Raw genomic sequence first — 15064 nt, 5'->3', positions numbered from 1 at the left:
TTCGTGAGACTGGGAATAAATCGTAAAACGCCGGGCCCTTGTGGCATAGTGCAGACACAAAAAAAAAGACAGGTCCTCCGGACATAAATCAGAATCATAGATGGGATGTGCACCAGAATGAAATGCTCCAGATGACCATAACACGGCCCAAGTTGTCGGCAATGATGCCGATCTATTGACATAGGAAACTCGTGGCAGCGCAATTAGTTATGAGAGAAAACATAATGGGCAGAGGAAAAGAAAAAAGTAAAACAGAACAAAAAAGGCAAAGGGAATATTGCCTCTGATGAGGAGGTAGAGTGAGATATACAGTCATGAGAAATGATCAAATGTGGATATGAGCAATGAAAAAAGGGCTCGCAAATGATAGCCCAACGTCAATGAACCAAGATATGAAGGCAAACTGTGCGAGAAAGGGAATATGAAAAGGCTAGACATGTAAGAGGTATCTTCGGGTCGAAATGGAAACGCCGCCAGATTTTGAAATGCCATGCGCGAGGAACAGAATGGAAGGGAGACGCAAGACGGATATGGCGCTATGCGAGTCGGTATGCATGGAAATCAAAACGAAACACCACTGGGGTCATCGGGTCGTATCAAGGGGTCGTATGGCACCAGTGCCGGTGGTATACCCACGCGGATTTCTGGCAGTCTTTGCTGCAGTATTTGGTGCGACGGCACCGCCGGCACTTGGCGAACTGACGCTGGAACTCTTCCCACTTGCCACACTTGTAATAAGCGCATTGCCGGATGCCACCTCTCGCCTCGTCCTTACGGCAGAGGTTTCTCATGACCACGCACGCCCAGTATTGCATATCCTTGGAGTGGTGTCGAACAGTAAACTTCTCCACGAGGGGGAAAATATTAACATCATCGGGAAGCAAGTACTCGTCTTCCTCCTCGCACATATCAACTGGCGAAGAGGGGTCGGCATTCTCATCCAAAAGATGGAGCTCGTGATCAATTTTCAACTTGGGGACAAGGTGGGATGCCTGGAAGTATGATCGGAGGTTGCAGTATTTGGAGACATATGCCAGTAGCTGAAGAGACATCAGGACGTCCTCATCACGGGGCATGGCTGTCAAGACACCCTGGCCTGCGGGACGGTCACGAAGGTACAAAGCGTAGGAGCTAGGAGCGAGAGTAGGAGAATTAGGATGGTTGGTGGTTTGGGTAGGAGAGAGGGCGAGTCCGCCGTTGGCCTGTGGGGTGCCGTTATTAATGATGCTGCCGTCGACAGTCGAACGATGAGTGATGTTGAAAGTCTCCACCTCCGGGCCGCCTTCCTCAGAGGGATCATTGACGGTCAGATCATGGTTGTTAGAGACATCGTCTAGCATCGTTGTTTCCCGCTCATCAACACTGTCAATTTCCATCCGGTTGGGGAGTCCAACAATGGTTTCAGCGGGCTGGCCCATAGCGCTATCATCTCCCATGGTCGAATCTTCGCCGTTGGCATCATCCGATTCACCGGACCCCGACTGCTGCTGGCGGATCAAAGGACGTTGGCGGGCAGCAATGGTTTGGGGAAGGCTGCGAGGTTGTGAATGGAGGGGCCCGCTTGGAGTGGTCGGGGAGTCGGGCTGCGAGACGATCCCGGTCTGCAGACCGGGAAGCATGCTAGGAAGACGCTCGGCGTCACGCACGGGACGCAATCCGAATCCATCCGTGGTGTCCATGGAGGGAACAGCTGTGGCAAGAGGTTGGATTGACCGTAGCCGATTGCTAGCCCGTGGGAACCGCCCATCGTTGAGGCGGTGGGTATGGGCTTCTTGGCCAAATGTGCTGCGCTCCGGGGGGGACGTCATAGGGACACGAGGAGGAGATGTAATATCCATCGCATCGGAGTCGTTAGGCTGACTGTCTTGGTAGAAAGGCTGTGGGATTTCGATACTCGGTGGAGGGGCTTGTCGACGCGGCTGGTGCAACTCGACCTGTGGGTGTGACTCGGTTTGGATATCTGTATCCATAGTAGTGGGACGGGGGGAGACGTCTCGGTTGCTGTTGGGCTTTGACTGTTTGGAAGACGCCTGCTTCTCGGAATCGAGATCGTTGCGCGATCGCACCTTATCGACCACCTTGATGTAATTGCTCAGAATGGTCGCAATGACCGGGACCATGTCAGCTTCCACCACTCTTGTCCTCACACCCTCGGAGCCCCGCACGCCAATGTTGACAACACATTGGAAGGCGAGGCTCCATTTCCACATTTCTAGCAAATCCTTGCTCCGACCGCCTTCCTTGAGGATGCATACAAGTCGCTCGATGCCGCCATCGACGGTAAGGATATCTCGAATCCGGGCGGAGGAGGTTGTGAGGTATGCAAGATGGTTGAGAGAGTTGATGAGCGGTAAAGTCGATGTGCAATCAAGGGCACGACGGTCATAGAGGGTGGTGGTGATATTGACCGCGGCCTTATTCACATTGGGGATACTAAAATTGACTTCCCGCATGATGAATGAACGACAACAGGAATGTGACGAAAGAGCGAAAGATTAAGTGTTGGATCGATCGACGCAGGATGACATCCAGAGATCAAATGCAAAAAGAAAAAGATGACCTTGATGTGGAATTCAGCCCAAATAGGATGATGCCCACTGCGGATTAGGAATTCGGGCCGAGACAATCAAACCAAAGACATCAGAGGTGAATGAAGGAAGTGATGGAGGATTTGGAAATTGGAGAGATGAAATACCCAATAACCAGAAGGGGGGGCCAAAGGGTAACCAAGACTCAGACTCAGACTCAGAGAGGCTGAAACTTTGTTAAGAAACGAAAGAGAGACCAAATGCAATATGCAATGAGACGATAGATACGCCTACACAGAGTATTCGATGGATGATGATGGAGGGGGAGGAAGAGAAGAAGGCTTTTGCGAAGGCAAAAGCGGAGAGCGTCAGGTGCCTCCTTAATATTACCAAATATGGGTTGTACTAGTACCCGACTTTTTGTATTTTGGCGCCACCTTGGGGGTTTACCCTTTCTCTCCCTTTTTTCTATCCCTTATTTTTTTTTTTTTTTTTCTTTTGTACGGAGTATTGATCTTGGATGTTAAATGCTTTTCTCTTATTCTATCATATTTCATCCCGTTTCCTATTCTCTATTTTCTCTATTTATAATATCTTCATCTTCATCTATCCTCGACCCCCTCTGTCACATTGGGTACCGACCTCGGACTTGCCACTTGACAAAGATCAAAATTACATATCATTCTTCACATACCATTACTTGTCATAGGATCAGTTGATTTCTGTCAGATCAAAATATGTACAACATGATGTTGTATGTACTCCGTACGGAGTATGCTTTATGTCTCGAGAGCTCGAGGGTCTCCAGGTTATGCCGCCTGAACGGCACCAGAGGCTGTAGATCTTGAGCAGTGGCCATCGCAATCCACCAATGAACCCGATGAACTATTTGAATAGCTTCGGCCTTTTATCCTGACTAGAAGAAGTTCGGTCCGAACTTCTCCACAGACGGAGCAACCGTTTTAATTGTTCTCCCTAGAATTCTCGTAACAAGTGTGATTCGACACCAGAAATGAGTTGTGTTACAACTCAATTTCGTAGACGTCAACAGTCCAAATGACTAAATGACCGAGTCTCAAGATCAAAACCCATTTCTTAAATGCATATTGTACTTTATACGTTACAGATGTTATTGTATATCTCCCCAAAGTAGGATATATATTTCGTCAAGCTACTAATCCCATAATATCCATGGATACAATCCTTCCAACTGGGTTTCATGGAAACGGCCCGTGAAACGGAATCTAGAAAATATCCGTCTGGTCTGGACTTCCTGACCCCTGATGGCTACATAATATGTAATATCATTGGTAGAGAGTATCCCATAACCTTTCTGATACTACCTGGCGCCATTTCGTCAGCCCTGAACAGGGTAGTTTATTTTGAGAATGGATTTAAACTTAGCAATCGTGAGCAGTTTACCGAGGACCAATCGAATATCCCCGCACAGGGTGATAGCATTGGCCCCCAAGTGCCTCTATCACATCTTGACAGGGTTTACACGCGCTTACAACAGTGTGGCGCACAGACGTACTAAGATTAGAACACCAGGGCTGCGAACTGCCGAAGGGAATCCATATCCGCCTGTATGCACCTCGAATCTTTTTCTTTTTGGAATTTCCGTCTCTTCGTTTCATCCTGGGACTTTGAGAAAACCAGCAGACAATAGCGGCTACGTCAGTTAAGGGAGGAATAATACATTATACTTAGACCTCTGTCGTCAAGCCCCGCCAACTAGTTCGGTTCTACTCCGTAACGGTCCTCGACATTTGGTGCTGAGCCTCATTGTATTCAACAGTTGGTTCTCGATTCACCATCGGTAGCGGTCATTCGAAGGTTCGACTTGACAAAGGTGCTTATGCTGTATGTGCACTTCCGGGGGTTCTTTATACTACCGAGCTCCACTCGTGCCTACTCCGTACGGAGTACATTCATCTTCGTTTCTGACCGTCTTGTTTATAGAAAAGGGTATATCATATATACCGCCCCTTGCATATAAACCGCCGAACTCCATTGCCCATGTACAGCGATATTGAACGACCTCCTCACCCACGGCATAGCAAGAGATGGTCATGCAAAGGAAGCCTGGTAATTTTCCAATATAAACGTGTGGACTGTGTCAGGATTTTATTCTTTCCCCTGATATACAATGCATTGTCCAGTATTTCGTAACATGTCTTCCAACACCCGTTGACATGCAAATTTCTTATTCCATAGCCGGCGAGTACAACTACATTCGAGACATTGTTCTGTCGGGCCGGGTATCTGTGTAGACAGGTAAAACTGCGAGTTGAACTGCCTACAGCCATGTACAACGCACGCGATATTGACATACCTTATCCGCTCCCCCAAAAAGAAAATAATGTCGGAACTTGGTAGGCATCTAAGTACTACGGGCCTGAAGCTGGTTGTCGTCAGCAGAGCCCTATGGTTGGCTGGGAACCGTTTCTGAGATAAGCATCATCATGTCGTTCTCAAATTGGAAGACTCAAGGCAGGGATTGTGGTGTATCGTGATATATGACGCAAACTATAACTGGTTCTGCTTGAGTTGGGCTGAAGCTCATCCCTGAAGCTGAGGGCGTGGGAATGTGGGAATGGTGACACAGATAATGTCCCTCGTACTCGGATTCATTTGCTTTCTTTCGTCCACGGGTGCTTACTTACAATTCCGTATAGTTTTGTATAGTTTTGTATATACCTAAGCAGATTCCTCGCTGAGGATATGAGTCAGGACGTGACTGCCAGGATATCAATGGCATACAGTGAGATCCGTTTCAGTATGACTCAAACAATCTATTAGACTTCGATCATCTCGATCATGTCGGCGTTGGCGGGTGCCTTGCGGCCCCGAGCTGAGACGGATTCACCCCTCTGCTTGGTTTGGATCACGACTGTACGTACATACTAACCCATGCCAGGCCGACAGGTAATCATGGCTTTGAGACCAATGGATTCTTACCAAGAGAGGAGGTTCAGGATCCCACCATCCTGGCTCAATTGCCTATTCGTGCTTTAGTATACACATGTATGTTGTAATTTACGGAGTAATCTCATTGCTAATCTCCGATGATGAGCATCTGCACGACAGACGCTAGACGCCATATTGAAGATCCCGAGTGGATATCTTGGCAGGACCTGTCCAAGTATGCGTGTAAAATGTAAAGCACATGGCCATTGATTTACAAGAACATCTTTACCCTACATACGGAGTATGTATACAACGTAGATGACAAACGTATATCCAATGGACGCAGAGCGAAATATGATATTGAGCCGTTTTTCTCAAGTTGAATTTGGAAAATAATGATCGTCAAGATGATGAGGAAAAGAAAGCCAATACTCGGAGCCGGAGTAAAAAAAGGGGCCAGACAATGGATTTTCCTGCGGTGGAGGCGCCTGGGCAGATGCCGGATTGTTTGACCCAGAGAAAAAAGAAATATCCCTGCTCTTCAATTATTTCATTTAGATGAAATGCACTTAGCAATGTCCGGTAAACGGTTGGACCCGCCAGGACGGGTGCTGAAGCCGAACGGCACAACGCTTGAAGGTAGGGCTAATACTACTGTATGCCTCACTAGCTGACACTAGTCGAAGCTGATTGATGCCATTATACTCCATATATATCTCCCGAATTATATCGAATATGCTACTCCGTAGTTATAGTGGCTTAAATCATTTTAATAGCCAATAGCTCGGGACGGAGTATTGAAGACCAAGACAATGGGTCAGCCACAGGGCCGTGCGCCTGCACGAACACTCCAAGAGGTGTGAAGCTCGGACCTATACGGAGTACGGAGGAGGGATATTGTTTAAGCATGCATATATATTGGAAGGAGATCAGGCTAAGACATGGATATATGAGCTCCAGTGTAAGCATTTAGGCTCATGTATGGAATATAGTGTCGTCTTCTTCACATAGAAGGTCTATGTTGTAATAGGGAAAATAAACTAGTATTAACCCAGAGCGGACATGCAGGATAGTCCAATCTCCGTTAGCTCCCCAAAAATTACCTCTATGTAAACGGAAAGGGGGATGTAAGGGAGTCAGATTAGCTCGTGAAGAATGTATGGGCCTACTGCGCTTGATAACTATGCCAGACCCATTATACTCCCGTACACCTGAGTTACTTTGTTCGGAGCCGCGGTTAAATGTCCATAAAGTCAAGATTACTTGCCGCTGTTTTACTGATTTACAACTGTGTCTTCAGTCTTGGGGCTAGTGGTCCTAACACAGCCGATCCTCAACGCCACAATTTTCCATCTTCTCCTGAGTTGAAGGTTCAGGAGGGGGATTGGAAATTTTTTTTTGTCTATACAGATATGTAAAAGTACATAAGTACCTACCTAGTTAGGCATGTGCACGTCAGCTTTAGTTCGAATATCAACAAAAGTAAAGAAACCGGCATCAGGTACCCGGAGAAAGCAATATGTGTGTATTGAGGGTGTATTGTAGCCAACCAAAAGATACAGGATTCCAACTCCACTTATGGAGATTTGGGGAAACAAAGAACTGCAGGATTCAAAATCATTTAAAGACCCTGGACTAATACATATACAACATATAGATGAAATTATGTACGGAGTACATACTCAGATATGTAACAATTTTATTTGCAATACCATTAAAAAAACAAGAAAGTACTTCTGAGCTCATACAAATTGATAGTAAGCCAAGGTATCCTTCCTATTTTCACGGTTGGTTATTACCACTAGTAATACGCTGACCTCCCTCTCCTCCGGCCTTCACCCCCTGTTCCTCTCTCTCACTCTTCTCTTTGGTGTTCCTTTTGTTCCTGTTGGCTCTTTTTCCCATTTCTTCTTATTCTTCTTTATTTACCATATTATGATCCAAGCCTGAGGCGCTTTAACTCGGTTCCGCCTTTCGATTATCTCTCTGTTTCTTCGCTCCGCCCCCATTAAGCCCCCTCTCTACCCTTCCCCTCTACCAATCTTTCCGATCTCCATCACAATTGTACTTCTCCGGGGTACCCTTTCGACAAAATGGCCGATATGAGCGGCGAACAAATGCAGGCCAAGATTACTGCGGCCAGACGCGAAGCTGAGGGTTTGAAGGATAAAATCAAGCGCAGAAAGGATGAGCTAGCCGATACCTCCCGTACGACTCCCATCCCCCCCTCCCCCCATTGTTATGTCTTGAAGGGTTCCTCCTTCCTTTACCTCCCTAGGCCGCTACAAGCTGTGTTGTCCTGGGGGGGCTTTGTTAACTGTACTGACTTTCCTCTCCCGTCTAGTCCGCCAAGTCGCGCAGAACCAGACCGATGCCCTACCACGAATTGGAATGAAGCCCCGACGTACGCTGAAAGGTCACCTCGCCAAGATTTATGCTATGCACTGGTCCACCGACAGGCGCCATCTTGTTTCGGCTTCGCAGGACGGAAAGCTCATCATCTGGGATGCCTACACAACAAACAAGGTCCACGCGATTCCCCTGCGCTCATCTTGGGTCATGACCTGTGCTTACGCCCCGAGCGGAAACTACGTCGCTTGCGGTGGTCTCGACAACATTTGTTCGATTTATAACCTCTCATCACGCGAAGGCCCCACTCGTGTCGCGCGCGAGCTCTCCGGACACTCGGGATATCTCTCCTGCTGTCGCTTCATCAACGACCGCCGCATCATTACTTCGTCCGGCGACATGACGTGTATGCTGTGGGATATCGAGTCTGGAACCAAGGTTACCGAGTTCGCCGACCACCTGGGTGACGTGATGTCGATCAGCATCAACCCGACCAACCAGAACATCTTCGTTTCTGGTGCATGCGACGCTTTCGCCAAGTTGTGGGATATCCGTACCGGAAAGTCCGTCCAAACATTCGCCGGCCACGAGTCCGACATCAATGCCGTTCAGTTCTTCCCCGACGGCAACGCCTTCGGTACTGGTTCCGACGACACTTCCTGCCGTCTCTTCGATATCCGTGCCGACCGCGAGCTTAACACCTACCAGGTAATTATCTTTTACCCGAGACACTGATCTGATTGATGAAAACTGACGTTTGAATTTCTTTCCAGAGCGACCAAGTTCTGTGCGGTATCACTTCCGTTGCGTTCTCAGTCTCTGGCCGATTATTGTTCGCAGGCTACGATGACTTCGAGTGCAAGGTACGCCGAGCCTTCTTTTTTCTCCCCCTGACAATGCGAATAAATGCTAATTTATCATTCAGGTATGGGATGTTCTGCGTGGCGACAAGGTGGGTTCGCTGAGCGGCCACGAGAACCGCGTGAGCTGCCTCGGTGTCAGCAATGATGGCATCAGTCTGTGCACTGGATCTTGGGATTCCCTTGTAAGTTTTGCTGCAACTGTTCATTCAAATGCATCTACTAACCTCTGATTTTCCGTCGTACAGCTCAAGGTCTGGGCCTGGTAAACCAACAAAAAACAAAACGCAAGATACCCCGTGTCGATCATTCTGCAATGCTCTTCTTCGAAATTTTTTAGGCCCGATGGTTCGAATCTCCGCCATTGTACGATAATAATCAATTACCGGGGAATCCCTTGGGTTCTCACGATAATACACTACCCGCGGCGCAGACATCGTCGTCGCATGCGATACGGAAGGTGATGGAGGTGGATGTGAGCGCTATGGGATGCTGTCCCGGCGAACAAACGATAGCGATGACACAATACTTGTTTGGACATTACGAGAGCGCGACTACTTCCTGTCGATGGATGTACAGTGACTGCCAGAAGAAAAATGCTGGAACGAGTCGATCTATCTGACGCTTCCGCAGTTGCTCTCTTCTCTGGTCCCTTGATTTCTCCTTTGACATCTCGATGACGCCCTTTCCCTTATTTTATTTTTCTTGAAATTCTTTATCCCCCCTTCAGTTTACTATTTCATTCTGGTTATCTCCGCATTGGTCACGACATGTATTTGTTGGCGAAGTCGAAAAGAAAAGCCTGGTTGCCGGATTCTGGCCTGGATGTCTTTTGCCGATTTACCTCTGCGTTAACCTATTATTATCTTCCGATTTCTCCTTTTTTCTCTCCTATCTCCCTTATTTGTGTCTCTAAAGAAAGAGTCTGTTGTACTTAACTGTCTTTGCGTTGGAATCTCTTATGGGATTCTTTGGTGTCGGATTTTGATAATGGTTCGAGCAGCTCCAATTTCTATTTGTGAACTTTTTTTCAGACTCGATTCTCCATTTCCGATTCAATGCACTGAATGTGATGGTGATAGTACCGACCTCCGGTCGAGTGAGTTCCGTAGCAGCTTTCGTATAGGACTCCGGACCCAAAGAACAAATTTGAAGTCTTGATTTGCTCGCTCACAGCCTAGAGTCACTAGAGCTGCCACTACCTACATGTGCCAAAAGCGACAAGCCACATACCTAGGTACATATGTATACAATGAAGGCGGGAGTGACCAAACACCCTCCATGTATTCCGTGGGACTTCGTCCGGAAGCTATGGAGCGCAAATGCTCAACCACGACATCAAAGAACACACACGAGAAAGGCCCGTTTGATTTGGTTGTGGACCTGGATTGACCTCAACAGTGTTGAGGTCCTTTAGCTGGCACCGAATTGCTACGGTACCCTCTCCCTACACTGTCTCGTGGGCTACGGGAGAGGAAGAAGAGAAGAGGGAGAGGGGGAGTGGGAGTGGGAGGTCATTTATATCCCCAACAACGCGTTCCTTCCTTACACGGCCGTTGTTCTTTCCTTTTTTTACCTCCCAGCGTCACTGGTAGCAGGTGACCATGCGGAACCCTAGATTACATATGCATTCCTTGCCATTGCAAAAGAAAAGGAAGCAAGGTGGACTTAGTCCAAGGAGGTTACTAGAGAGAAGATTGCGAAACGTAGCTGTAATAACAGATGGGATATCTCGAGTAAATCAACATGAAGCCCGGCCCCCGCCGGGCTGGAAATAGGGACATAATCAGACAAGGAGAGAAGAGAAACACAACGTGCCCAGTGGGACACGGCATGATAGTAGCCAGACTATCGATCAACCGAGTCCAAACCCACACACTCCGTTCTAGTGACCAACGCCGTTTCAAGAAAGTCTGTTCTTGGTTATTTCAGTGCAGATGATGCATCCAACGTAAAAGACCGGAGACAAAGAGAGATGCGGAAGGAGATTGTTTGAGAGAGTAAAAGAAAAAGAAAAATGAGAGACAAGTCAAGTCAAGTAAATCATGCAGAGGAGATCACGAAGGAATAACCAGGACGCCTTGCTGCTGTGCTTGTAAATGTGGACGGCTGAAAACATAATAGCAAAGGAAGTATCATAGCACACGGTGTCTGGAATCGTCATTAGTAAAAGTTTCAACGGAGAATGAACAAGAGCCCGGGATACGCACAGCTTCAACAAGTCCTCAAGACTGTCAGCGCTGCAGCTGCGGCCGCGAGGAATGTTACGCAGGACATCGACGATGGTAGCAAAGACATCGCCGCCACGGTATGCCAGCAGAGCGGGTGCCTTAATGTGATCCATATCCGCAATATCCTGATGCATCTTAACGAAACGGGTAGTGGGTTGTCTAGCAGCGATAGTAACGAGGCATTCCTCGACGATAGCGCTGTCATCAAACTGCAGAAACCAAATTAGCGAAACGTCCAACCTCAATCATATCCCACCAATTCCATACCTGTTGATCATAGATACAGACCACTACAACCGTGTCCGGAGTCACTTTCTCAATAGCATCGAGATACCCCACTGCATCAACCGTCTCAACCGATCCAAACCGTCTACCCCGCGGACTGGGACGGCGATTCCCGCGGCCCTGCAGCTCTTGCATGCGCGACTGGCGCCACTTGCGCATGAAGCGGGCCTCGTCGTCGTCTTCGCTGGCGGAGGACTGGTCGCCTGCGAGGGGGCGTCATCGCGAGTGGTCTTCGAGCTGTAGGAGGGGCTGTTGGAGTCGAGGCCTGCGACGCTGAGGAGGGTGCGACGGAAGGACTTCTTGCGGGCGCGTTCGAAGGCCTGGGCGTCGGCGATGACGCCCTTGGGGCCTGTGTTGGCTTCGTAGACGGTGTTGGGGATGTGGTAGTTTGTGTTGGCGGTGCGGGAGGAGACCATGTCGGCTTCTTCGTCGGATGAGTCGGCTGTTTGGCGGGAGCGGAGGCGAGAGGAGGGTTCGTCGTCGGAGAAGTGAGGGTCTGAGTCGTGGTCTTCTGGGTGGGAGGTGAAGCGTGAACGGTTACTGTTCACCAGCTGGTTGAATTCTTCTTGGGCGGACATCTTGAAGAATGGGGCAAAGGGTGGTTTTAGAGGGAATTAGGTTGGGAGATCGCGGATCGGGCACTGGTATGTTTCGGGTTTGACTGGGATCAAGGATCGAGGGTATGGGGAAATTCGAAGGTTGCCCCTGAAGTTGAAACGGAGGTGAGGCTGAGGTTGGAAGAGATCGTCGTGGAAGGTCAAGGGAAGTCATGAAACGGTGAACCCCCTATTTTTTTTCGTGTTTCAGGACTCCACATGGAACATCGGGAGCTTCCATGTTTACATTGTAAGTCTCTTTGTTGAATTGTTGCTGTATGTTATAATATTTCTGATCAAATGTATACATGTATTCTGCAATATAGTACTAAGTACTAACATATTAATGCATATATGCATGGCATATACTATATAGTACTATGATATACGGAGTATACCACATATAAAAAGCAAATGGCTTCTATACTTAGCATACTTGGCACTTCGCCTTATATGGCCTTAAATAGCCTTCACGTTTATCCCTGCCCTTCTTGAAACGAACCTGTGAAGGCATTGCCCCTGAACTACTCCGTATGTGACGTGTCTACGGCGAAGTATCTTCTTTAAGATAACCCCCATTCCGTCTTGTAGATCTTCCTGTCTCCGCCGAATCCTCCCGTATTCCCAAGTCTAGACGTTTCTATTTTCTTTCCTTTTTCTATATCTTCGTATTCCCAGTTTAGTTTGATATATCGGGATGATCTTGCCTCCGCGTACATGCTTATTATAAGGATAACCACATGGCTGATCCTGTCTTCTTATTTCGAGTTCAAACCTTCTTCAATTATCGTGTTAATCCTACGACTCTCCATGGTCGATTCTTCTACGCCTCCTTTCCCTTGTTTCATGTCAGACTCATAGGAAGGAAATCGGGGTCCCTGCGCTGGCCGCGGCCGTGTCGGCTTTTGTTCCGGGAGATGTTCTTTTTTAAGAGGAAGACAGGAGGTGGAGGTCGAGCAGGTGTGGCGTCCCCTGGATTGTCACCAATACACTTCAACTTTCAAACGTAGCTTCAAGTAATTTGATGTCTAGACCAGAGTCATGGTTCAACCTGTATGTGAATTGGGCGATACTATTCAAGGAAGTTGGTAGATATGCGCAGTCCCACAGTACCAAGAGTATCGAGACAACCCCGAATGTACCAACTGACCTCAGTTCCGAGAAGGTATAAGATAAGACCCATAGTATCCAGTGCAAAGCATCGAAAGGAACCCATTTTTACAGTCTCCAATCCCAGTCTTCTTGAGAGATGAGTGAAAAGTCCCATCCCACCATCCCCAAGACCAAGAGAAAGAATACGCGCATTTTAGAACCAGAGAAGCGCGAAAGCAAAGAAAGCGAAAAAAGAGCCATCCAATTTCCTTCGGTAGTCCGCTAACTCCCCGTGTCGAAGACAGAAAAAAACATGAGAAAGTAACTAGACGTATGGTCGTGGTTGACCGAGGATACATAGCAGTAAAGAGGTGAAGACTCGAGTAATGAGAAGAAACGAGAAGAAAACAGAACAAACACTCCCACGCCTGGTTTCTCTCTTCCGCTCGCTCGATTGTCTCTTACAGGGCTCCGCGGTCCGCCGTGAAATCCCAGAGCATTTTGATCAATGCGTCCGGGAGCGTGTACAAGTCCACGTGGAATTCTCCGACTGTATAAAATGAAGCAGGTTAGCGTTTTCCTCAGAGTAAACGTCAGAAAGAGAAAGACTATGGATTTTCTTTTCTCTGATATACCCAATCGCAGAGAGGAACTTACGCTCAACATCGTTCTTTGTGTATGAGTCCGCCGCCTTGTGGTCATGAACCATCTGCACAACCTGCAGAAGGTCGTCTTCGTTCAGCTTCTGAAGCCCATCGGCAAGCTTGTCCATGTCGACCTTGAGAGAGAGTCAGTCCTGCGCCAATCTCAGACTCACATCACATCAACAACTCACATTCTTATCTGTGCGCTTCTTCTTCTTGGCACTCTCCTCGCCACCGGCAGGGCGCTTGTGCTTGATACCATTCTCGTCACCGGGGACCGGACCGGACTCGCGCAGCGCGGCCATCAAAGCAGGCTTGGGGTTTTTGAAGGTCTGCATGGGCCGGAAAAAAAGGCGCCATTGATCAGCACATCATACTTTCTCTCGAATGGAGGATTTCAACAACAAACTTACCAGAACATGCTTAGATTCATAACGGGTCTGGGCGAAGTTCAGGTCATGTTGAATGGTGTACGACTTGTCAGCAGTCAGCTCGATAGACATATCGAATTCACCCCATCCTTCCTCTTGAATGCGGAACGGCGGCTGCTTGAAGACTATTCGAAGTGGTCAATTAGCTTCCAATCGGAAAAGCGTACACACAGAGCAATGTATGACCAAATCTTGGCCGTGGCATTCTGGATCGCCAGATAACCCACGCGTCGCCAAGACCAAATCGAAAAATACCATTAGGGACCAAAACATACCCTGGGTAGCACGTTCACCGAAACTGGGGTGCAGGTGGTAGGTGACCTTGTCGAACAGGTTCGCGGGGACCAAGGCGCCCTTCTCGTTCACGAGCCAGACCTCAATATGCCAAGATCGTTGTGGGAAGCCCTCAACTTCCGACGGCTTATCTCTATAGTTTGGGAAGAAAGTCACAGTCAGCCAATGTGTCTAATCCAGCGTCTATCGTGTATTGTAGGGATGGGTGTGGGTGTTTGAAGAGACGAGCGGTGGTGTGTTAGGCGCGCCTGTCTTCATCCTTGTGCGCATTATCGTCCTCGTATCCTGCAAGTTATAGGACCGAAATGGCGATAGCGTAAAAAGGAGATTATGGGAGGAGACAGTAGCTCCAGGCGATCTTCTCAAACCGGATTTTGCGAAGGGAGGGAAGGTGGAGGTAGGTAGAGGGGAGGGCGCATACATAATGTTCTGCTCGGTGATGAGACGGACAGTGCGCTTGACCTATTGAGGCGGAGTGTTAGTGTATGCAAGTCTAATTGTGCTGGAAACGGAGAAAAGAGCAGGGTTGGGCTTGTCGGCCACAGCAACAAACCCACAGTCCTAGACCATAGATGCAGCTTCGCGGCAGTTGATGAAGGGGTAGTATACTCACGTCAGGCATGATTATTTTATTGGCGACTTGGGGTCGTCACTTGGAGAATCGAGAGGTTCTAAGGTTTTGAGGCCGAAAGGGGACGTTGACGTGCGGAGAGGTGGGCGTCTCGGAGACAAGTTTGCGCGGTTGTCTATCGGGGTCAACATTGAATGAGCATGAGAAATCATAACTACATACATGTATGTAGGCAATACCTCAATATAACCTAGCAGCGAGAACTTCCAAGGG

At 48.2% G+C, this 15064-nt stretch overlaps 4 protein-coding genes across 4 annotated transcripts; 1 reads left to right on the top strand and 3 right to left on the bottom strand.

Annotated features, from left to right (window-relative positions):
• Positions 1 to 596: 596 nt before the first annotated feature.
• samB (MYND-type zinc finger protein MUB1) lies at positions 597 to 2453 on the bottom strand (the record flags this gene model as incomplete). The annotated part of the gene is made up of 1 exon (XM_002567734.1): positions 597 to 2453. The coding sequence occupies one exon, from the start codon at positions 2451 to 2453 to the stop codon at positions 597 to 599; it is 1857 nt and encodes a 618-aa protein (XP_002567780.1).
• Positions 2454 to 7531: 5078 nt separating this feature from the next.
• Positions 7532 to 8916, top strand: N7525_007209 (WD40 repeat domain-containing protein; the record flags this gene model as incomplete). Its single annotated transcript, XM_002567732.2, has 5 exons — positions 7532 to 7646; positions 7783 to 8495; positions 8561 to 8650; positions 8713 to 8832; positions 8896 to 8916. 5 exons carry the CDS (start codon positions 7532 to 7534, stop codon positions 8914 to 8916), a joined length of 1059 nt encoding a protein of 352 aa, XP_002567778.2.
• A 1760-nt stretch (positions 8917 to 10676) lies between these two features.
• N7525_007208 (phosducin family protein) lies at positions 10677 to 11741 on the bottom strand (the record flags this gene model as incomplete). Its single annotated transcript, XM_061213942.1, is given in 3 exon segments — positions 10677 to 11087; positions 11146 to 11342; positions 11360 to 11741. 3 exon segments carry the CDS (start codon positions 11739 to 11741, stop codon positions 10677 to 10679), a joined length of 990 nt encoding a protein of 329 aa, XP_061068373.1.
• Positions 11742 to 13312: 1571 nt separating this feature from the next.
• Positions 13313 to 14948, bottom strand: N7525_007207 (putative transcription initiation factor subunit (TAF30); the record flags this gene model as incomplete). Its single annotated transcript, XM_002567730.2, has 7 exons — positions 14834 to 14948; positions 14642 to 14682; positions 14202 to 14353; positions 13909 to 14051; positions 13687 to 13827; positions 13509 to 13629; positions 13313 to 13401 (listed from the first exon to the last, which is right to left on the bottom strand). The coding sequence occupies exons 1-7, from the start codon at positions 14840 to 14842 to the stop codon at positions 13313 to 13315; spliced, it is 696 nt and encodes a 231-aa protein (XP_002567776.1). The 5' UTR covers positions 14843 to 14948.
• Positions 14949 to 15064: the final 116 nt, after the last annotated feature.

Source organism: Penicillium rubens, assembly GCF_028828025.1.
Source record: "Penicillium rubens strain IBT 27055 chromosome Unknown utg000003l_segment0_segment0, whole genome shotgun sequence".
Taxonomy (NCBI): Eukaryota; Fungi; Ascomycota; class Eurotiomycetes; order Eurotiales; family Aspergillaceae; genus Penicillium; species Penicillium rubens.
The sequence above is the reverse complement of the archived record's forward strand: the minus strand, read 5'-3'. Positions and strand labels throughout refer to the sequence as shown.